Source organism: Erpetoichthys calabaricus, chromosome 15 (genome assembly GCF_900747795.2).
Source record: "Erpetoichthys calabaricus chromosome 15, fErpCal1.3, whole genome shotgun sequence".
NCBI classification, from domain to species: domain Eukaryota; kingdom Metazoa; phylum Chordata; class Cladistia; order Polypteriformes; family Polypteridae; genus Erpetoichthys; species Erpetoichthys calabaricus.
Genome location: NC_041408.2, coordinates 53,377,197 through 53,400,476, shown reverse-complemented (window position 1 = coordinate 53,400,476; position 23,280 = coordinate 53,377,197). Strand labels below are relative to the sequence as shown.

The following is a 23,280-nucleotide window of genomic DNA, read 5'->3' as shown; positions in this document are numbered from 1 at the left end:
AATATAACACAAGTAAACACAAAATGCAGTTTTTAAATGATGGTTTTTATTATTTAGGGAGCAAAAAAATCCAAACCTACATGGCCCTGTGTGAAAAAGTAATTGCCCCCTTGTTAAAAATTAACCTAACTGTGGTGTATCACACCTGAGTTCAATTTCCGTAGCCACCCCCAGGCCTGATTACTGCCACACCTGTTTCAATCAAGAAATCACTTAAATAGGAGCTGCCTGACACAGAGAAGTAGACCAAAAGCACCTCAAAAGCTAGACATCATGCCAAGATCCAAAGAAATTCAGGAACAAATGAGAACAGAAGTAATTGAGATCTATCAGTCTGGTAAAGGTTATAAAGCCATTTCTAAAGCTTTGGGACTCCAGCGAACCACAGTGAGAGCCATTATCCACAAATGGCAAAAACATGGAACAGTGGTGAACCTTCCCAGGAGTGCCCGGCCGACCAAAATTACACTAAGAGCGCAGAGACGACTCATCCGAGAGGTCACAAAAGACCCCAGGACAACGTCTAAAGAACTTCAGGCCTCAATTAAGGTCAGTGTTCACGACTCCACCATAAGAAAGAGACTGGGCAAAAACTGCCTGCATGGCAGATTTCCAAGACGCAAACCACTGTTAAGCAAAAAGAACATTAGGGCTCGTCTCAATTTTGCTAAGAAACATCTCAATGATTGCCAAGACTTTTGGGAAAATACCTTGTGGACTGATGAGACAAAAGTTGAACTTTTTGGAAGGCAAATGTCCCGTTACATCTGGCGTAAAAGGAACACAGCATTTCAGAAAAAGAACATCATACCAACAGTAAAATATGGTGGTGGTAGTGTGATGGTCTGGGGTTGTTTTGCTGCTTCAGGACCTGGAAGGCTTGCTGTGATAGATGGAACCATGAATTCTACTGTCTACCAAAAAATCCTGAAGGAGAATGTCCGGCCATCTGTTCGTCATCTCAAGCTGAAGCGATCTTGGGTGCTGCAACAGGACAATGACCCAAAACACACCAGCAAATCCACCTCTGAATGGCTGAAGGAAAACAAAATGAAGACTTTGGAGTGGCCTAGTCAAAGTCCTGACCTGAATCCAATTGAGATGCTATGGCATGACCTTAAAAAGGCGGTTCATGCTAGAAAAGCCTCAAATAAAGCTGAATTACAACAATTTTGCAAAGATGAGTGGGCCAAAATTCCTCCAGAGCGCTGTAACAGACTCATTGCAAGTTATCGCAAACGCTTGATTGCAGTTATTGCTGCTAAGGGTGGCCTAACCAGTTATTAGGTTCAGGGGGCAATTACTTTTTCACACAGGGCCATGTAGGTTTGGATTTTTTTTTCTCCCTAAATAATAAAAACCATCATTTAAAAACTGCATTTTGTGTTTACTTGTGTTATATTTGACTAATGGTTAAATGTGTTTGATGATCAGAAACATTTTGTGTGACAAACATGCAAAAGAATAAGAAATCAGGAAGGGGGCAAATAGTTTTTCACACCACTGTGTGTATATATATATATATATATATATATATATATATATATATATATATATATATATATATATATATATATATATATATATATATATATATATATATATATATGTATGTTTGTGTGTGTATATGTAACTCAGTGGCGGACCATGCATTTCACACCTAGGCCTTCAGTAGTGCTCCGTCTGAATCAACCCGCCCCTAAATAAACTAATTTATGGTTATAAAAACCATCTTAATATGCAGAAATACAGTATAAGGAGCCGTTGCATCGCAGATAACTCCTGTAGCCACAATAAATGCCTTTATTGAATAGACAAACCAGGGGTGAACAAGTTCCTTTCTACTGCAGCTACAGCTGCGACACACATAAAAAACATCAATAATAACTCAAACTCACCAAAAATTCGGATTATTTGTAAACAAAATCCATCCTCCTCTCTTTCCTCAAACAGTTCAATTACTCAGTCATACAGATTATCCGTGCGCTTCAGTTCCATCACAAAGTCCCTTTCTATCGCCATCGAAGCTAATGCTGAAAGTCGAACCTGCCCTGTCGTATTTCTGGCATAAGTTTTAATTCGCTTTAGGGCTGAAAATGTCCGCTCGACAGAAGCAGTGGACACGGGAATGGTCACCGCCAAACATACCAATGTGTACAGCTGCCCCATGCTCTCATTCAAATTTTTCTGATGAAGGAAGTCAAGGAGATCAGTGGGAGATTTTCCTGCAAAATCATCCATGGCATACATTAGTCAGTTCTGTTTTTAGCCGAGACAGATCAAAAAGTGCTCTGTGGCTCTGTGTTAAACTGGAGAAGGCTGCATGCGGGAAATTTTTCTTGTATTCCCGAAACTTCTGGGGGTCGAGGAGCGTGACAAACATCAGTTTTTTTGTGGTCTTGAAATCTAGACTGTCTGGCAAATAATATTGTCCAGAATCCTGCCATGGAGTTGGCGGTAGTGCGCGTGAGAATCTTGCGCTTGACCTCTTCGTGCGCTCGGAGCGCCTGCGGTGCGTTCAGTGGCCTCGTAGAGTTCCTCATATTGGCTTCTATCTCGCTCAATGGTGTCACAGAACTCCTTTACCCTAGCCAGACAAAACTGCACATCCAGTTTTTTTGTCCTGTAGTACTGAATAGAGCACGTCTGAATACTCAAAAATGCCATTGAATGTGTGAAGCAAAAAACAAAACTCAAAATCATCCAGATGTGCTTTAAATCCATCAGCACAGCGCACTGTGTCCTCATCATACTTGTCATGATGCTCCAGAATGTGATGAAACAGTTCCTTTAGAGCATCTCTCTTCTCAAAGATCGTATTGACCACTCTGGATGTGTACTGCCACTGTGTTGGTGCCACACGAGGGAGACGCCGCTGGCAGATTTCGTCCAGTAGTTGCGTGCGCCAAGGCGATCTAGAAAAAAATGCAGCAAGGCCATTGAGGTGGCCGAAAAAGATCTTGCATTCTTTAAGCTTTGAGGCCCCTTGAGTCAGTACTAAATTGAGCCAATGTGCATAGCAGTGTATGAATAAAGCCAAAGGTGCTCTGTCTTTAACTTTAGCCTGCACCCCATTTAATCCAGAAGACATGACCGCTACCCCATCAAAACACTGTGCCACAACTTTACCCAGACATTCATTTTTCAACAAAAATCTGATAAGACCTGCAATGTCATCGGCTCGCTTCCCACTGGTAACATCTTCAAATCTGACAAATTGCTCCTTGACACCTGTGCCCGTTACGTAACGCAGGACCAGTGCTAGCTGCGCTGCATTACTCGCATCTGTCGTCTCATCCACCGTAATAGAGACGAACAGTGCTTTTTTTAACGTCACTTCTTATCTCTTCTCCCATCACTTCAGCAATAGCAGTGATCAGGTCGTTTTGTATTTTACCCGACGTCCCACTAAACACTTTATTGGTGGACAGGTGGTAATGTAAATCTGTGTTGCTCTCAGCAATGAGAGAAAGGAGCTCCACATAGTTCCCTCTGTTGTTGGATCCCGCTTTCATCGTGTCCCCGAAAAAATGAAAGTTCCTGTTTACCCAAAAAAATGAGTCTGTCTTTTTAAGATTTCTGTTTTTCTTCACCTTTTCGTTGTGGAGCTCCATTTCCCTGCGCACTTGCTCGTTCAGCTGTAGATCCACTCTGGTTTCCCCAAAAGTTTTGGAAAGCACCGTTGCTTGTAAGTGTCCGGCAGTGCTTTGATGTCTCGTTGCTGCCTTGGTTAGGCAAGTCAAATTTACAAGCCCAGTGTGGGTCCATGTCGACCAGTGACAAATAACAAGCACTCCCAGCAATACAATTTGCAGTGTTCCTCGGACCCTGTGAGCCAGGGGTACCGCTCATAGTTGGTAACCTGAAAGTGGCGGACAAATCCTCCTCCTGGTTGTGACAGGCTAGCTAGCTTCGGAGTTGTCCGACCTTTCTTAACAATGTCCAGCTTTTCTTGAAAAGTCCGTCTTGAAAATGGCCTTGAAAGTAAATCTGCCACCAGATCTATTCTCCTTCCTCAGCCATTGTGGGGTGACAAAATAGCTATTACACCATCCTATCCAATCAATGGGTCTGAATACGGTGACGTTGCCGTATGCCTGCTAGAGGGCCCTAGTGAAACCAACTCAAAATCTGATTGGTTGAAGCAACAGTTTAATCGACATTTATTTTGTGTTGTGTTTTGAGGGCCTGCAGAACGGATTGTGAAGGCCTCCGGGCAGACTTCTTTGACTTTGACCCTGCCAGGCAACAAATGATGGCTGAAATGTGATTGGTTAAATGCTTTAATACGAAAATACATGTCTGGAAGCAGCACAACCATCAGAAAAGCTATGAAAGGAAGCAGACCGACTATTTGGAATTATTTAATTCCAAATTAATAAATTACTTCAATTAATAAAGTATTCATGGGCAAAATATAATTAACATCAGTTTGTGATTCAGATATTTTTTTAAGCCAGCAGAGAAGGCCTTGCAGGCCCTGACGGTCTGACACACATATATATATATATATATATAATCCCATAAAGGTTTACCCTTTAATATATTTGCTACTGAAACTAAGATGGGCTGTTTTCATTTTAGAGAAGAATTATGGAATTCCCTGTTTAATGATTTAAATGTGTTTTGGTATGGGTGATCTTACACTATAGCAACTGCCATCTTATTAAACAAATCTATATACATGTTACTATATGTAATGTCTTTGTGGCAATCATCTACATTTTTAATTGGATAGGACTAGATAGAAATTTGACTTTAATAGCTTAATCTGTTAAAGACATCTCTCACCATTACTCCAGATTATCACATCATAGAGACTTGCAACTTTTTTGTACTACATTTCCTGTAAAATCTAGAAGAAACTATTTGTATTACGAAGGTACAGAGAACCTCTTTTCTAAAAACTTTTTTTTAATTTTTTTTATAATATATAGGTAAACAGGTGAGGAGCAAACTTTCACAAGCTTTCAACCACTGGCTCAATGTCCCAGAAGATAAACTTCAGGTAAGAGTGTGTTTTGAGAACCTATCATTCCTTTGACTGGGCATAAATATTTTTATTTGCAAATGAATTTTCTGGGACTAATAATAAATTTCTTAAAATATCTATTTGTGAATGGTTAAGTGTGCAGCAGATGAACTAATCACCAAAAGGCATAAAGTTAGAGGACACATTTCTTTTTAGCAATTTATGCAAAATTAGTGTATTGATTTTTGTCTTGTGCAGTGGTGGGGGAGGAAAGGAGCACCATGAGAATGTTTAGGCACCCCAAGATATTCAAGGTCCTAGGTAACTTTTCCCAAGGTCTCAGACCTTAAATAGCTTGCTAGGGCTATGGACTGTTCAGTCATCATTAGGAAACACCAGGTGATGCAAATTGCAAGGCTGTATAAATTCTCTGATTTTTCAAACCTTGTCCCAAGAATCAGCAGTCATGATCTCCTCAAAGTAATGGCCTAGCACTCTGAAAAATAAATTAATGCTCACCAAGCAGGAGAAGGCTGCAACAATATAGGAAAGCATTTTCAGGTAGCAGTTCTCCCCCCGTCTGTTAAGAAATGGCAGTTAACAGGAATACAGGAGATCAAGTTGAGGTCTTCCTCAGAAAGAGGAAACTTTCTGAAAGAATTGCTCATTAGATAATGTAAAGCAAATACACCCTTTTGACTGCAAAAGACATTCAAGAAGATTTAGCAGACTCTGGAGTAGTTCTGCATAGTGTTTTTTTTTGTTTTTTTTCTCCACCCTTTTAAAAACTGTGTAGTGACTCCTAAACAATATAACCTTAATGGAAGAAGAAAACCTTTCCTGCTTCATAGCCACAAAATTCAGTGCCTGTAATTTGCAAATGAGCATCTAAACAAGCCTGATGAATTTTGGCAACAAGACCTGTAGACTAAAGTTAAAGTAGAACTTTTTGGCCACAATGTGCAAAAGTATATTTGGTGAAAAATGGGGGCCGAATTATAAAAGTGCACGCCTCCAGGATGGGTCCTACAACAAGATGATGATGATGATGATGATCTGAAACACACCTCAGAATCTACAGTTGAAATCCTTGAGGCATATGGTGGCAGCTTCGCCATGGCCCTGACAGTCCCCTGACCTAAACATCTTTGAAAAATCTGTGGGATAGATCTCAGAAGAGCAGTGCATGTAAGGCATAAAAATCTTGCAGGATTGGAAGCCCCTTGCATAGACAAATGGGTGAGAATACCTCCAGTAAGAACTGAAAGGCTCTTAGCCGACTACAAAAAATATTTTTGTGCCGACCATGTTGGGTGCCCAAACTTTGGATTCAGGACCATTTTTGTACCAGTTAATGATGGAAATAAAATGTAGTCTTGCTTAAAATATTAAAGAAATGTGTCTTCTTTTAGCTTTATACCTTTTAGTGATCAGTTGATCTTCGGCTCACTTGATTATTCATATCAGACCTTTTAAGCAAGGGGGCCAAAACTTTTGCATGCCACTGTACGTCTAGGTAAATGTGTAAAAATTGTGCCATTACAGTTCTGTTTGTATTTTAAAAACAAAATCCATCTCCAGACAGTATGCATTTCTAAATCCTGTTACGATTAGATGGCACCTGAGAACAATGTTAACCAAAGGCATTCTGTGGTATACATCGGAATTACTACATAAAACAATTGTAGTTAAATTTTTGTGTATTCGTTCAAAGACATTCTAATTTTGAAAGATGTGACAGATTTTTAAAATTGTGACCCAGTTTGTGTACTTGTGTGGGAATAGCATTTTTCTAGAGTGAATTAATAGGAAACTGTTGTTGGTATTTAACACCTTGGCAATTCAGAGAGCAATGCTAAAATTTAGCCCTTTAGGATTGCCTTTACTAAAATTGTCTAGCAGTCTTTGACATTAGCTGGTAGGTGTTTCCCACTCCTACGTGCAGAATTAGAATTCTTTGTTTTGTGATGTTTGAGGGGTATTTTGCAGGCACACCAGTCTATATGTAGTATAGCAGTCCTCACAGGTGGTGCAGTGGTAGTGCTGCTGCTTTGCAGTAAGGAGACTGTGGAAGATTGTGGGTTCGCTTCCCGGTTCCTCCCTGTGTGGATAGCACTTTGAGTACTGAGAAAAGCGCTATATAAATGTAATGAATTATTATTATGGGTTTCCGATCTGTTTTAACTTGGCCATTTCATGACACTTCTACATGTAGATGTAATTTGTGCAGCCTCTTTCTAATGCTATACTCGTGTAGTCCGACATCAACAGTGGCTAGAGCTACTCGTAGGTCACGTGATGATTATTTACTTGATCCAAAGCAACTTGCAACATTTGATACAATTAGATACATTTCTTTTGTGTGTGTGTGTGTTTTTTTTTTTTTTGGTTTTTTTTTTTTTTCTTCAAGTGGAGCACATGCAGGTCATGGACACATGGTGTCAGTCGCAGGATTTGAACCTATAACCTCCGGGTTTGAAGTTCAAAGCCTTTATCACTAAACCACAAGGCCTACTTTTGTTCAGCATTGTGTGTTGCTCCTCTTGGGCTGATCTTTCTGGGACATAATGGCCTTGAAATATTGGCTGCTGTTTGAAATCTTGTCCACTTTAGGTCTCCTTGACAGGGATTGTAGATTTTTTACTAGGCATTGGAAACCTTTCTGAATGTTTCGAGAACTGTTTTGATCTTGGCATGGTGACAATATGCCCAAATAGCAAACTAAACATTAGGGGTTTAACTAAGACTGGTTCTTCGAAGTTCCTGTCTAATGTTATGTTCATTTACTGGTATTTTCTGATATGGTGCACCTGCTTTTAATTTTTAATTATGTGATGTAGTGAGAAATGCAGTGCAAATGCAAAAAAAAAAAACAAAAAACGAGGTCACTGATTACAACCACAAGATGGTACGTGAATGAATGTGGCTTTGACATCATGGACCATAAGGTGCATACTAAATCAGGATCTCAATAAAATTGATTTTTTTATTTATTTATTTTTTTTTTTTAATTCAGGTGACAATGAGATACGAATAGGGCAGATTCACCAGCATTTTGTGTGTCATCTTTTTGTCAGATCCTTTCGTGGGGGTAGTATGTATCATGATCGTGACTGAGAATAAAAGTGGGGGGAATAAAAATTACAAGTATTATAAACTAACACCAGCTGTTACAGACGCAAATCAAATGTATTTTTATTGTATAATAACAATAAGAGCAGCTCACTACTCAAAACGGTAAATCAGGCAGTCAGGTTCGAGCCGGGGGACTCTTGATTACAAGTCAGCAATTCTTACCGCTGCACTACGGAAGCTGTGGCATCATACTTGAACCTTTTGTGAAAATGTTTATTTGTTTGGACTTCAGGCTTCACTCATTACATAGTTTGTCTACATTTTGTCATTTATTACTAAAATATGAAAAACGTTTGTTTTAATGATGTGTTTACACAGATTATTGTAGAAACGGAACACACATGTGACACGTGTGTTCCAAATAACGATCTATTTCCATTCTAAAACTCCAGCACTTTCCGATAATCAAGGTTGTAACTGGGAGAACTTTGTGCCCGTTCTGTGGCGGTGGGGGGATGGAATAGTAGGCTGCTTGTCTTGATCTGCACATTTACAAGACAAAAGACACTGACAGAGAGGTGTGAAGGGATTTAAGGTGGGACGGATTTATGAGTTTTTTTCATGGGCTTTGGTAATTCTAGTGTTAAAGAAACTTCCCAAGGACTTATTTGCTTTCTTTACCTGGGACATGTCAGTAACTGTGGGCTCAACTTTAGCGCTACAGCTTGAGGTCTCTTCGCATTCAGTCCTTTTTAATGTCACTCTGGCCTTGACTTTGATCTTGCACTGATGAAGTCCATTTTGAACCAAGGTTCCAAACAAGATGCCATATCTAGCAGCTCATGAGTACCTTCATATTTATATTTCTCATTAAGGCAGTCCAACATCTCTCTATTCAACTTCTTGGGTTAGGTGTGTCTCTTCCCCTTGCATTAGTAACATTGAAGTGTTAGAGGTGAATAACCATTACACATAGGTCACACTAACATATATATATATTCTTCTCTTGAAATTGCATCTGTAAAGTCCAGCAGTGGACCTTATGTCTTGTTCATCTCCAAGACATGCATATCTTGTCAGGTTGGTTGTCACACCTTTTTGTCTGCAGACTTGACCCGAGTTAAAACTTTCTGCTGCTCTAGTATACTGCTGATCATCAGCTGTCTGGAATCCATCTTGTTTGACATTCCAATAGGTGGGAATGTAATGACTGAGTTCCTTCTGGGCTTTTTTCCAAAGAACGTCTGGCCTGCCAGCTGTGAGAGTGTGTTCCTTTTTCAATGCATTTTCTAAGGGATATAAAATACACATTAAATGGTATACACATTTAAATTTAAAGTGCTTATACTTAGAAATAACTGCTTCTGCAACTGAATAAACTATGTTATTTAAAGATGAAATGTATAGTTCCTGTCTGCTTTCTTTACATGTTTTTTAAAAATATGAAAACCAGATCACTCTCAAAGAATGTTACTATCTAGGAGTTTTACATTTGTGGTGTACTCTCCAGTTTCAATTTAATGTCTTTAAAATTGCTATTGAAAGTAACATTTTTAAAATTCAAGATTCAAAAATTTTCACATACAGACTTACAGATAGAGCATGCAGTGTAATACAAGGATGACGGTCTCCAGATTGTACTAAAGAGAGGACTAACAAAGGGAGTTATTAAAATCTAGCTATTAAATAATAAGTTAAAAGACACACTCTGTGGGGGAGAGTTTTCTTACAATATAACTAAGACAGTGTATGCCATTTATGTGTGTGTAACAATTGTTTAATTTTAGGACAAGTTGTTTAGGAAAACAGATTAGTACATATGGCAAATTTACCAACTGCAAGATGCAGTCTGTGGTCAAAGCACTGCAACCTGGCCCACTTGTTAATGCAGTGACCATTACAAAAGTTGCATCGTTTTATCTGTTATAGATTAGACGTCTTTCTTCTAGACCCTAAGCAGTTAATGGTTCTTTCAAACCTGTTGTGATGTTTTCGCTTGTGTGAACCTGTGGGGGAAAAATTCTGTTTGCAAACAGTGACTTTTTAGTTGGAAGTCCTCTTTAATAAGTGGATGATCAGACCAAGGTTATTATAGTTAACGAAAACTAAAATCAAAACTGAAACTATTAAAAAAAAAAAAAAAAAAAAATTCGTAAACTAAAATGAAATGAACAAAACTAAACGAAACTATTGAAGTAGCTGGAAAGACTAACTGAAATAAAATTTACTAATTTTAGTTTTCGTTTTTGAATGAATATTCTTGCTGTTAGATTTTAACCCTTATAACTTTTAACTCTAAAACTGAAAGTCATCCACCATGTAATTCAAACGCCTGAAACTGGAATGTGGTGGTCAACAAAACTTTACTGTATGGACAAAAAATCACGTGTAACGTGTGGTGTTGCGGGTCCACAGCTCCCGTTCTAAGGCCAGTTTTAAAATTATCACTGCGCTCACGGCTTGGTGAAAGGGGCGTGGTGGTTGTGTGGCGGAAGCGGTTCTCAGTTCGATTTGCGATGTGGGTGTTTCTCGCCGAAGTGCACAGGTGAGAAACTGTCTGCATCCGTGATTGTTCCTGGGGCTGCTGATTTGCCACAGCTGCCATGCCCTCTTGATAAATAGAAGCGCGAGTCGGCTAGAAAGGGGGGGAAAAAGAAAAGAAAGACAAAACGAATGGAGGATGCTGGAGAAAGCAGGACGTAGTGGAGAGAGAGAAAGCCGGTGCAGGAAAGCGAGCGAGCGAGTGCAGGCTCGCATGCTAATCAGTGAGCCTGGGTGTTAGGCCGACACCCGAGGAGTAGCAGTAGTGGTTGCTCCCGCAGTTTATTCTGAAGGGTGGGAGTGACCGGAAGGTGGGTGACTCTCTCCGTGTAAGGCAGCGGGAGTCGGGACTTGTGGTGTGTATTCCCCAGCGTGGGCGTCCTGGTCGCTGTGGAACCCAAGTCACTGTATGGAGGAGCCTACCAGAGCCAGGGTTCGGTAAGGAATTCCAAACAATAGGACAGTGCAGAGAAGGTCAGCTGCATGTAGAGCGACTCCCCTGTTGAGAAGCCCAGATGGGGCTGCCAGTAGTAGAAGCAGGATGCACCGGATTTTTAAAAGGACCGCTTCCAGCATTGTTTTAACCTTATTATTTTAAAGATTTTTCAGATGGATTTTAACCTCCACTTTTCACTCTTATGGATTATTTATTTAATGACTCTTTATGAAGCACTGCACTTATTTATTTGGACATGGTTTGGTTTTAATGAAAGAACTTGACACTTTTTGTACACCATCTTCTTGCTCTATTGTTGTGCCTCACTGCCTAGCTCATCGGTAGCATTACCGACGGTGTTGGTAGACAGGAGCATGCAGCAAATCCGCATCATCACATAACGTTTGTTTTATTTCTTGGGTGCCTGCTTTTTGTTGACAGCAATTCACCCGCCACTTCGAACACGAAGTATGGAGAAAGTGTAGTAAGCATGGGAAAAAAAATTTGACCTCTATTTTGATGAATCTTGAAGTTTGACCTCCCCAAGTCCAAAAATACAATTTTTTTTGGAAGTTTGTGTGTAAACACAAGAACTCAAAAACGCAAGTAGATAGAAGGATGAAATTTGGTATGTGGTCGTTCACCAAATTTGTAGATCTGTATAAATTTTTGGGCCAAGTCCATCAACCGGAAATTGTACTTTACCTGAACACATACTCCTGCGTTTTTTTTTTGTTTGTTTGTTTGTTTTTATTCATGCAGCTGCAGAGTCAGATTTGTTCAACTTTACCTTTATAATAATTGTTCAATATATTTGATTTGTTGTTCGTGGTTTTTTAATGTACATAACATCATTGTCTTCCAGTTTATTCCTCAAATATCCATCCCCATATCTGTGTACATGAGAAAGTCTAGGGAAGACTATTCACAATTTTTGAAAATAAAACTGCACTGATCGAGAGACTGACAGGGTCATCATACAAGATCAGCATATTGTTACTGACCAATCACTTTTGTTTTAAAAAAATGTTTAACAAAAAAGAGGTACAACTTTGTAAAATTCCTGAGTTGGCAATGTCTCTACTGAACTACAGGTAGGTAGGCGAAGAGAGTCTGCCAAGTGATGAAAAGCTAAACATACTAGTGTGTTTTTGTATTTATGCTATTTATTTTATTCATCATTCTTAATACCAGATATTGTGAAAATAATCCAATAGCAGAATTGTTTTAATATCTGTCCCCATTTTTTTTCACTCTCTCTCAAAAAATAGTTGAAATCATATTTTTGTTCTTAACATCAGCCATATCATACATATTGTATACCAGGGATTTTTCCTGCCTTGCATCCAAACCTACTCCAGGTTTCATGTGATCCTGCTCTGGATAAACAGGTTTAGATAATGTATATATTCTTAATCTCAGATGCTGTCATTTTGTGCCTGTTCATACTCTTGTTGCCTGTTCTTGCTCTGCTCATTATGGGTTTACTGTTCTTATGCATGGGCTATTCAAGTCTCACTGCCCCTAACCTTGACACTACATGCTTGTTTTTCTTTGTTTCCCTCAATACAGCTCCGCACACTGATTCAAGCCTAAGCCTTCCTAAGCCCCTGTTTTTGTTGTGTGTGTGTGTGGTGTTTTTTTTTTTCTCTCCCATGTTCACACCTGTCAGAACACAGTAGATTGTTTTCTGATTTTTGATCTTTTCAGCCCTGCGGGTGGCAAACTTGTGTCTATAAATTGTTTGTGCCTGAGATGGAATCAAATCAATATGGCTGGTAGAAAATAATGCCCAGTATTTGAGATTTTAGAATGCAATATTGAAAGCACATTGTCATTGGAGCAGGATATGTTGTGTGCTGTAGACATTTAGAGTAAAAAACCCTCAAACCTTAAAATTTCATTACAAATTGGCCCATTCTGGGCAATAAAAGGAAAAGAAAAAAAGTGCCAACAGTCAGCGCAGATTTGTTCAGCACAAATGATATTGAAAATATTTTTAAAAATTATAAAATTGTGTAAAGTTATTCATATTCAGTACATGGTTTCGATTATGCTTGTTTTTATCAGACGAAACAAAACCAAATAGTAAACTGTCATGTAGTAAGCTTCCACTAACATTAAACTTGTATCCAAACCTGTTAAGTGTACAGTTCTGTCCCATTGTGACACAAAAACTAAACTACATAGTAGCTCTTTAACCGTACCATAATTACTAAAACTGAAACTAATTATATATAATATACACACAAGATGATGGAAAACTTGGAACAATTTCCAAATAAGGTCAGAAAAAATATAGAAATAAAAACTAATATAAAAAGGCAAAACTATAATAACCTTGGGTCAGACTTGTGTAGGGCTCCATTGTCCGAATGGATCACAAATCTGTTGCTGCAAATTATTCTGCTTCTGATAAATCTGAACGTGTACCTTGCATTTCTCATACAACTCTGGATTGGCAACGTCAGAAAAATAATTGTGTGATGGCTAACTTAGATGAAAATGAGACTAACTTGACAGAAATATGCAAGTTCAGTTCTGCCCTTCACAAATCATTGGCAAGGAACAATTGTGGGAACATCATGTAAGCAGTATAACTAAGATCAATTTGAAGTACTTTACAAATGGAACACTTGGCAAGGTTTTGTTACTTCCATTCTTCACTTTGAACATATTAATTTACAAAGTAATCAAGAAATTCTAATACTTCATATATGCAAAATTCTAACCTAATTATTCATTTGAGGTTTGTAGGGGCTGGAGCATATCTGGGCAGCACCACATGCACAATTGGGTTAGGTTTTAGATTCCCCGGTTAACCTTAAGCCTTGCATTGGTTTAGTCTTACTCAGCTATGCCATGAGACCACACACCATCATAGGACCAGCGTATTTGCTCATCAGTCATTGTAGCAGCCATATAATGAATAATCTGCAATTAGAGAAAATTTTAAGATGACTTTAACTGGATAATTTTCACGGAGCAGTAGGTTGATAATGAGCTCTAGTAATTGCATTCATTAGAACTTAACCAGGTGGAAACTTTTTTTTTTTTTTTTTTTTTGCTCTCGAAAACATGAGTTCTCTATTTGTAAATCACAATGTGGTTGATTCTGTGGAAATTTGAAAGAGTATTGACAGATCAGGATTAATTGTTTTTTGGGTGCAAACTAAAACTTCCACATGTTAAAGGCTGACACTCTATGATCAAAATTTATATTAGCGGTGAAATGAGAGCAGTGTGACGTTTCTGCCCATGAACTTCCCATTACTGTGAAAAATGTGAGTTCAGACTCCTGGAAAAGCTTTTTGACACAGGTTCTGTCTAAGTTAAAGTTGAGACAAAATGGATTCTATAGCATGATAATGATGCAAAATAGTTTGACAAATCCGCTTAACAGGGAAATTAATTCTTTGAATTGCAAAGTGAACATTCAGTTCTTAGCCGAGGAGAAATGGATTGTGAAAAATAGGTTCACATTCCCTAAACCTGATTAAAATGGATGATGTAGTAACCTTTTTTTGACAAGAAATATGTTAACAAAGCAAGAAATTTACCGATTTTAACATTCATATCAAATTACTTATAGTTGAGCAATTATAGCAATTATAATGCTTGAATTATTTAGGTTTTTGTTCAAAACTTTTTTTTTTTTTTTTTATAAGTAATAGCATAAAACTGCACAATGATATTTGGTTACTAGTAGCTCTCTGCACAGTGGGACATCTAATGGAGTTTGGCCTTACTACTTTTTAAAGGGGGAAAGAAATGTAATTAAAACATCTTTAGTTTTGCAAATGTGTCAATCAGCACAAGCAGCCTGCTATCTCATCCCCCCACTGCTGCTACTCAACTCATCGGGGAGAAAATTTGTCCCAGCTCAAGTCTGTTTATTTGGATGTGAGGTGCCTGGAGTCTTATAGGGTAAATAATACATTATTTGGAACACCTACATTTCATGTGTGTTCTATGTCTGCAATGATCTGGGTAAATGTAGGATGACAGGAAGTGTGAGGCAAGAAATGTTGAACACAAACTTTTCATGTTCTAATACTAATGACAAAATTTGACATGAAGTGTATAATGTATGAAGACTGAAGTCCAAATATCAAACACTTTCACAAAAGGTACAATTATAACACGTGCGCTTTTTGTTCAAGAATATAACTGAACAAAAAGAAATCTGGTTAGGGTTCGACACTGACACAACCACTTGGGTGGTGCAGCGGTTAGTACTGCTGACTCATAATCAAGAGGTTGTGGGTTCGATTACGGGCTCTTCCTAGGTTTTGAGTAGTGAGCTGCTCGTATTGTTACTATTAGAGAATAAAAACATACATTTCAGTCTGTAACAGCCGGTGTAAACTTACGGTACTACTTGTTGTTGTTATGGTTAGCGCTTTTTTTTTTTTTTCCTTCATTTTTATTCTCTCTGTCATATTCACACTCCCCCTGATGTGGCACTGCTGTTTTCAAATAAAGACTTGATATAACAGAGTTAACTTGGATGACGATACACAAGAAATTCTCCACACTAGTGTTGTAGACACTGAATACACATTAAATGTATGTGTTCCAAATAACAATATATTTTCCCTATACGACTTCGGGCACCTCACCTCCTATAAACAGACTTGAGCTGGGGGAACATTTTATCTGAGTTGAGATGCGGCAGTGGGGGAGATGGGATAGCAGGCTGCTTGTGCTAATCGACACATTTGCAAAACAAAATACACTAATGGAGAGGTGCAAAGGAGTTTAAGGAGGCCCAGGATTACACTTTTTTTTTTTATAGGCTTCAGGGATTCTAGTGTTAATTCTGATCTCTCTCTCTCTCTCTAAATCCGGTTTCCATACCAAAAGTCTCTGTGATCAGTAAATTGGCTGATCACAAGTTTTTGTTTTTTTTTGTTTTGTTTTTTTAAGAACCTGCTTTTCTAAGCTTTGTGGTAATCCATATTACTAACCGAGAATGCTAAACCGGATGATGGACGCAGGCACATCCGGCAATGGGCCGTAGCTGCAAAAAGACGTACTGCGCAGGCGCAAAAAGAGTCCGCGAGAGTCGGCTGAGGAGCCAAGAAAGGCGGACAAAAGAGGGCGAGAGAGGCGGATGAGGAGAAAGGCGGACAAAAGAGGGCGAGACAGGCGGATGAGGGTCCGCGAGAGGCGCAGGCGCAAAAACAGTCCGCGAGAGTCGGAGAAAGGCGGACAAAAGAGGGCGACAAAGGCGGATGAGGGGCCGGGAGAGGCGGACAAGACCACAGAAAAAAGGAGTGAGCACATACAAAAAGGAGTCACAGAAATGAGTCGCAACAAGCACCGAAAAAAGGAAAAGGCACATAAAAAAGTAGTCAAACGCGGGCAAAGCACGAAACACATTGCACACGAAACTAAACACACCAAAAAAAAAGAACAGACGAGCGCACAACAGCAAGGCACGACCACACCCCCCCACACCCTACAGGCACGGGACGGGACACACACCAAGAGGGGGATTCAACAAGCCCATGGAAGACAAAAAAAAAGAACACAAAACCGCCCCACAGACCCTACAAGCAAGGGACGGGACACACACAAAGAGGGGGATTCAAACAAGACACAGGAACACAAAAAGAAAGAAGACGCTCGCGCAACAACAATCCCCCCCCCAAATCAATAAGAAGTGACACCCAAAGCCACATATTTAAAGGAAACGTCCATATTAAACATACGTCATCTCAAAACCTTCACACTAGGCAGCATAGGTGGATCTCATTAAAATAAAGCACTATTAACCGTTCAACTGGAGAAAAGGCTCCATATTAACAGTGAGTGCGATCCTCCTTAATACTTATACATATTTCGCACGCTGAGGAACAAACAAGTCATGCATACACGGTCACGGGTACAAAACAATTCGGATCGGATAACGGGACCAAACACACGAACACGAATGAAACAAAAAGAATACACGGCGGCGCATACAACGCGCTTCGGAAAATACGTGAGAAAAAATGTCTCGGATCAAAAAACGCAAAGCTCAAGTAACCCCGTTACAGAGACGTGCCCAAATGAACAGACACATTGAACGTAGATGCATACAGCGCGCGTCTCAAAGTGCTGCATTGAAACAAGCACGATTTCAAAAGAAAGAGCTCGCGTCTCAGACATACAAAAAAGGGAGCAAAGCAACGCGCATATGACCGGCCAGAAAACAAGCAAGCAAGACTCCAAAAGCAGAAAGCTCAACTGACCGACATACAAAAACGGACAAGGCTCGATACAAACAATGCACGACATAGAGTGAAACGGACTTTGCGCAAAGCGGAGGCGAATTAATTAAAAATCAAAAATAGCGCGTCACAAATAATGGACATGCAACAACGCGGCACTCAAACACCACAAGCAAAACATGTTAACGGCAGCGAAGGCTACAACGGGCTTCTCACACAGCACAGGCAAATAGATTACAGCTCCAAAACACGTCCCAAATACTACACATGCAACAACGCGCCTCTCAAACGGCACAAGCAAAACATACACCAAGAAAATTCATTCGGATTAATGAATGTCATTTACAATCATTGTCATTCAGTTCACTTCCCTGAAGAAACAACTGGCAATACAAGTAATACATTTACACGTTGTTGTCAAAAGGGTCAAATTAGACTGCCTCCTTTACATTCATATCCTGAATTTCTACAGAAGCTTCTAACTAACGATGTACCTGAAAGTGAAATCTTTATCAACTGCATTAGATCCTACAAATCGGTATCCACTATGAACATTAACGGTGGCACTGCACGTGACATCCGTCTTGCAAAAATGTTGTTTATTGATGAATGTACAATGGCATGAAGTCACTTACTCAACACCATTCATAAACTTCTACAAACGTTTATGAATAATAATATTCGATTTGGAGGAAAGGTACTTTTATGAGGAGGAGATTTTAGACAGTGATTAGCTATTCTTCCAGATGCCATGCACTCAGCAATTGTTCAGTGCACCTTAAAATACGCAGACAATTGGCATCGCTTTCAAAAGATACAGTTAGTAAAAAAGATACGATGTCCAGAACCAGATCATAACAATTGCTTATTACAACTGAGAGATGGTACACTCACCAATACAGATGAACTTCACCCACATATTATTACAATTCCTGAAGCCTTTATCTGCGACGACTTAGTTACAGACAGATTTGGAACAGCAATCTCATTAGACCAAATGCCCCTTTTAACACAACGCACTATATTATGTCCAAAAAATATTAATGTGGAAAACATAAATACCCAAGTCATTCCATTACTTCCTGGAGAGACACAACTCTTTCTAAGCTCTGACAAACTTGACTCTGATCACAACAATAACCATCTTCATTGACCTTACAAGTTCTGAGCTGGAATTACCTTTTACACTTAAACGGCGTGTACAAAGAAATTTTCCAATAAACCTTTACACTGTGCCACACACTTTATTGTTTGCTTTCTATTTGCATCATCTACACCAGGGGTGTGCAAAGCCATTCCTGGAGGGCCGCAGTGGCCGCGGGTTTTTATTCCAACCCAGTTGTTTAATTAGAAAACAATCCTTGCCAATAATTACATTTCATGGCTTTTTAGTGCTTTAACTCTGCTATGTCAAGTCATTCTCAAATCCTAGATTTTTTTTTTCCATTCTAAAGATATCCAAATATTTTGAAGTGTAAAACGGATGGGTAATTCTCAATCCTTGACTTTTTTGTCTTCTCTTTCCTTCCAAGTATTTAATTAAACCAAATAGTGCATGATAAATACACACAGGTGTAAAGGGTAACAAGCAAAATGGATAACTGCTGGTTTCTTTTGTCATTTGCATCTTATTGCTAATAAGGAGCAATTAAAAACCAAGAATGCAGCTGTTTAAGACTTAAATAAGCAATAAGGGTTCAAAATCTTAACGAGGGAGGTAACTAAAATGAAGCAGAAGTGTTTCTAGAGCAATTAGTGCTTCTTATTAAGCAATTGGGTTGGAACAAAAGCCTGCAGCCACTGCGGCCCTCCAGGAATGACTTTGCACATCCCTGATCTACACCTTCACACTATTCTATATCTCATTCATACATCACGCTCTTTGTCATTCCCAACACGAGGGGTTGGCGAGCGAAGCGAGCAGGGGGCGGAGCCCCCTAGTCTATTAGATTATATAGCACAATGTATAGAGTACAAGTTAAAGGATGGTTTGCTTAAGCTTTTATAACAAACTAATGAGCCAGAACCAAGAATACTGTGTGTAGTTTTGGTCCTTTGTCTACAGAAGGATGTAGCAGCACTAGAAGAAGTCCAGAGAAGAGCAACCAGGATGGGTCTATGACTTTAAGGAATTAGTTATGAGAATAGAGTTTAATCTTCAGTTTACACAAATAGGGAGTAAAATGTGACATGATTGTGAAAAGAAATGGTACAGTGGATTGACATTTTCTTTTAAATGAGTTCTACAAGACCACAGAGAATAAGTTACCAAGTTTTGTTTTGTACATCTCTAGTGTCCTACTATCCACCACACAATGTTGTTTTGGAGGAATTGCTTGGATAAGATTGGTGGGCTTCCTTTTGGGTTGAATTGCCTGTTCCAAGTTTTTCTAACTTTCCCCAAGGACAAACTGACAAAGTGCCCTGTGTTGTACCTGCTGTGACGAGTTCTATTGCACATATGAGTGATGCTTATTATATATACTTTCTTTCAGGTTATCATTGAGGTGACAGAGATGCTACACAATGCTAGCCTTCTAATTGATGATATTGAAGATAACTCCAAATTACGACGTGGCTTCCCAGTGGCCCACAGTATTTATGGAATACCATCTGTCATCAACTCTGCAAACTATGTATATTTCTTAGGTTTGGAGAAAGTGCTGACATTAGATCATCCAGAGGCTGTTCAGGTGTTCACTCGGCAGCTTTTGGAGTTGCACCGTGGACAGGGTCTAGATATCTACTGGCGTGACACATATACTTGCCCTACTGAGCAAGAGTATAAAGATATGGTGCTCAAGAAGACAGGGGGCCTCTTTGGCTTAGCTGTAGGGCTCATGCAGCTCTTTTCCAGTGACAGAAGAGACTTGAAGCCCTTGCTGAATACAATGGGACTCTTTTTCCAAATCCGTGATGACTATGCCAATCTTCTATCCAAAGAGTACAGCGAGAACAAGAGTTTTTGTGAAGACTTGACAGAGGGTAAATTCTCTTTTCCCACAATTCATGCCATTTGGTCTCGACCAGACAGCACTCAAGTGCAAAATATTCTGCGCCAGCGCACAGAAAATGTGGACATCAAGCGATACTGCGTGGACTACTTAGAAAAAATTGGCTCTTTTGCCTATACTCGGCAAACTCTTGAAAAGCTGGAGGCTGAAGCCTATAAGCAAATTGAGGATTTGGGGGGCAATCCACAATTAGAAGCTTTAATGCAGCAACTGAGTAAACTTTTCAAGGAAATCTGATTCCTATTTGGCCTTGTGATTTTAAAGGGTTGTTTTCATGCCTTTCAGAAAAGCTGGAAAATTCTTAATTTAGCAGTTTCTCAGGTTAACATTACAAATGTCATGAGATAAGAGTGCTCTCTCAGGGGAAGAGGACGAAGAATGGATTTTAAAATGTTTTTATGTAGGAAGTGTTGCTGCTTTTTTTTATATATATATATATATATATATATATATATATATATATATATATAATTGGCACTCCAAAAAAAGTGTCTCTTTGATTCTTTTTGTGTGTCTGCAGTTTCTTTACTCAGGTATGTAAACGTAAGGATGAATGCAGTGTAATGCCCTGTCCTTGCATCAAATGGACACCTCTCACCAAATGTGCACCTAGTAGTTTGTAAACCATTCAGTGGCAACGAGAAATGAGTCACGGACCAAAAGTGAAAATTCCTAAACTGTTCTTTATTTACAGTGTGCAAAAAAAATCAGTAACACAATAATAGTCAATCAGGCTATCGAATTAAAAGGGATGGGTGAATTCCTTTCAAAAAGAATTTTCAACCCACCCAAATACTTTTTGACTGCTCAAGGTCAAAGATTTGTTGCCTAAAACTTTTATTTATATATATATATATATCTATATATAATATATAATATAGAGAGAGAGAGAGATTACCCTAGCATAAACAAGCTCAGGAGACTTCTCAAAACCATCTACCACTCCCGGTTTTGGCAGCAAGATCTCATCAGCTGTACATCCTTCCTGTCATACAGCTCCTGGGATTGTCCTGATCAATACCCATTTCACTGCTCCCCTATCCTCAAATGAATGTTTTGTGCCTTTATACCAGCTATGTGCCACGTTCACGCATGTGGAACTGTTTATTAAGAGCCTCCTCTCTCACACTGGCACACTTCAGCCTGTGTGTCTGCCCATAGGTGGTCGCACTTCTCGCTTTCTCTACAGCTCTGGTAAGCATACTTACAGGTCCCAGGATGAGAGATTTAAACATTGCGGTGGTCTCACATTTGTTCATTCCTCTCCATATCCACCTTGTGCAGGCTGCCTTCCTCACCTGACCTGAGGTGTGCTTCCGCATGGGTGGCATGCAGCCAGCTCACTGGAGTATTGCCAGCACACTCCCTTTTTCTACCCAAAAGGTACGTGCACAGTCAGTAACTAATATTAAAAAAATAATAATAACAAAAAAAAACCTATAACTAGTTAACATGTACCAGGGCTCTGCACAAGGCAGTATTGTGTACAAGGAAGGATGCAATGCTGAACGGAGGTGCCATAACATTGCAGGGCTCTATTGCACATGTAGACACACTTGCATGGAGCCAGCTTAAACTTCTTTCTCAGTTAAAGTTACATTTAAACTCAATATTGAGCTTTTGAGCCTTTGATAGGTGATATCTTACAAGTTTGAAGCTTTTTTTTTTTTTCTTCAAGCAGTACAATAACTTGGACCCTTGTTCAACCCTTGGTGAATGTCTAACTTCAAATTGCACTGTTGTGTTCAAATTATGTTGTGTCCTGGATAGAAAACTTGACTTTTTCCTGACTTGTTAGCTTTAGGCTTTTGTTTGAAAAGCATCTTTGTTGATGGAGTTGGTTCATTAGAGAGACTGTCTCATTTAATCTCAAGTTCATGTTGTATTTTGTTTTACTATTAATATAACAGTTTCAATTGTTTTTGATGTAGTATTCAAAGAATAAATTAAATTTGTCAAACATCTTGTGGTTTTAGTAAATGTACATGCATTTGTTCACCTTTCCATGCTAGCTGCTCTCACTGAATACATTTTTGCATTATTCTAATTTAAAAATTGCAAAATACAGTGCAAAAACATCATTCAAATGGTATTTGTCTTCAGTTTCATAAATTTTATATGCCGAATTGTTGGCACAGTGCCTGTAAGAAGATCAGGGTTTAGTCTCTGGTTCTCCCTGCATGATGTTTGCATGTTCTCCCTGTGTTGGTGTGGATTTGCTCCAAGTGCTCCATTTTCCTCCCACATTTCAAAGACATTTAGGTTAGGTGGTTTGGCAGTGCTTAATTTTGTCCTGTTTTGTGTGTTTCCTTGTGATAGACTGGCACCCTGTCCAAGGGTTGTTCCTGCCTTATTCTCTATGCTTGCTCGAATAGGCTCCATCCAACAGTGACACAGCTCAGGTTTAAACAGACTTAGAAACTGACATGGTAAAGGTAAGTTTTATGTGTGAGCACTGTTTGTAATCTATTTTACAGAGTATTTAGAAAGTATTCAGACCTCTTCCTGGTTTAGTCTTAGGCTAACATCATTTTTGCCCCCACCCATTAAGCGTTACTGTTTTTTCCCATGTGGAAACTGAATTTCAGAAACGTAATTAACTTAATTTAGAAACATAATCTATTTATACTGTATAAAAAAGACTAATATATTTAGATCCTTTATCCCTACTTTATTGAAGCACCTTTGTCAGAGATTCCAGCCTGAAGTCTTCTTGGGATTCACACACCTGGATTTGGGGATTTTCTGCAATTCTTCTCTGCATTTTCTCTTGCACTGTTGGCTTCAATGGACGTTGGTGGAATTTTTTGTAGGCTTCCCCAGAGCTGTGCCTCAACAGAGTCAAGGCTTGGTTTTTGCACTGATGCACATTGTCAGCTGTGGCGACCTTCTATCAACAGGTGTGTGCCTTATGTGCAATCAACTGAATTTACCACAAGTGGATTCCAAACAAGGTGTAGAAACTTCTAAATAAAGATCAGCAGAATGGGATGCACCCGAGCAAAAGCAGAGTTTGAATGCTTG

The 23,280-nt window shown here is 39.2% G+C and overlaps 1 protein-coding gene across 3 annotated transcripts in view; it reads left to right on the top strand.

Annotated features, from left to right (window-relative positions):
• ggps1 (geranylgeranyl diphosphate synthase 1) overlaps positions 1-22,216 on the top strand; it is a 59,686-nt gene extending 37,470 nt beyond the window's left edge. For all 3 annotated transcript variants that reach the window (XM_051919373.1, XM_028820580.2, XM_051919372.1), the window contains exons 3-4: positions 4,938-5,008; positions 19,738-22,216. In XM_051919373.1, coding sequence (XP_051775333.1) covers positions 4,938-5,008; positions 19,738-20,493 — 827 coding nt within the window. In that variant the 3' untranslated portion in view covers positions 20,494-22,216. The remainder of the gene's footprint in view (positions 1-4,937; positions 5,009-19,737) is intronic.
• Positions 22,217-23,280: the final 1,064 nt, after the last annotated feature.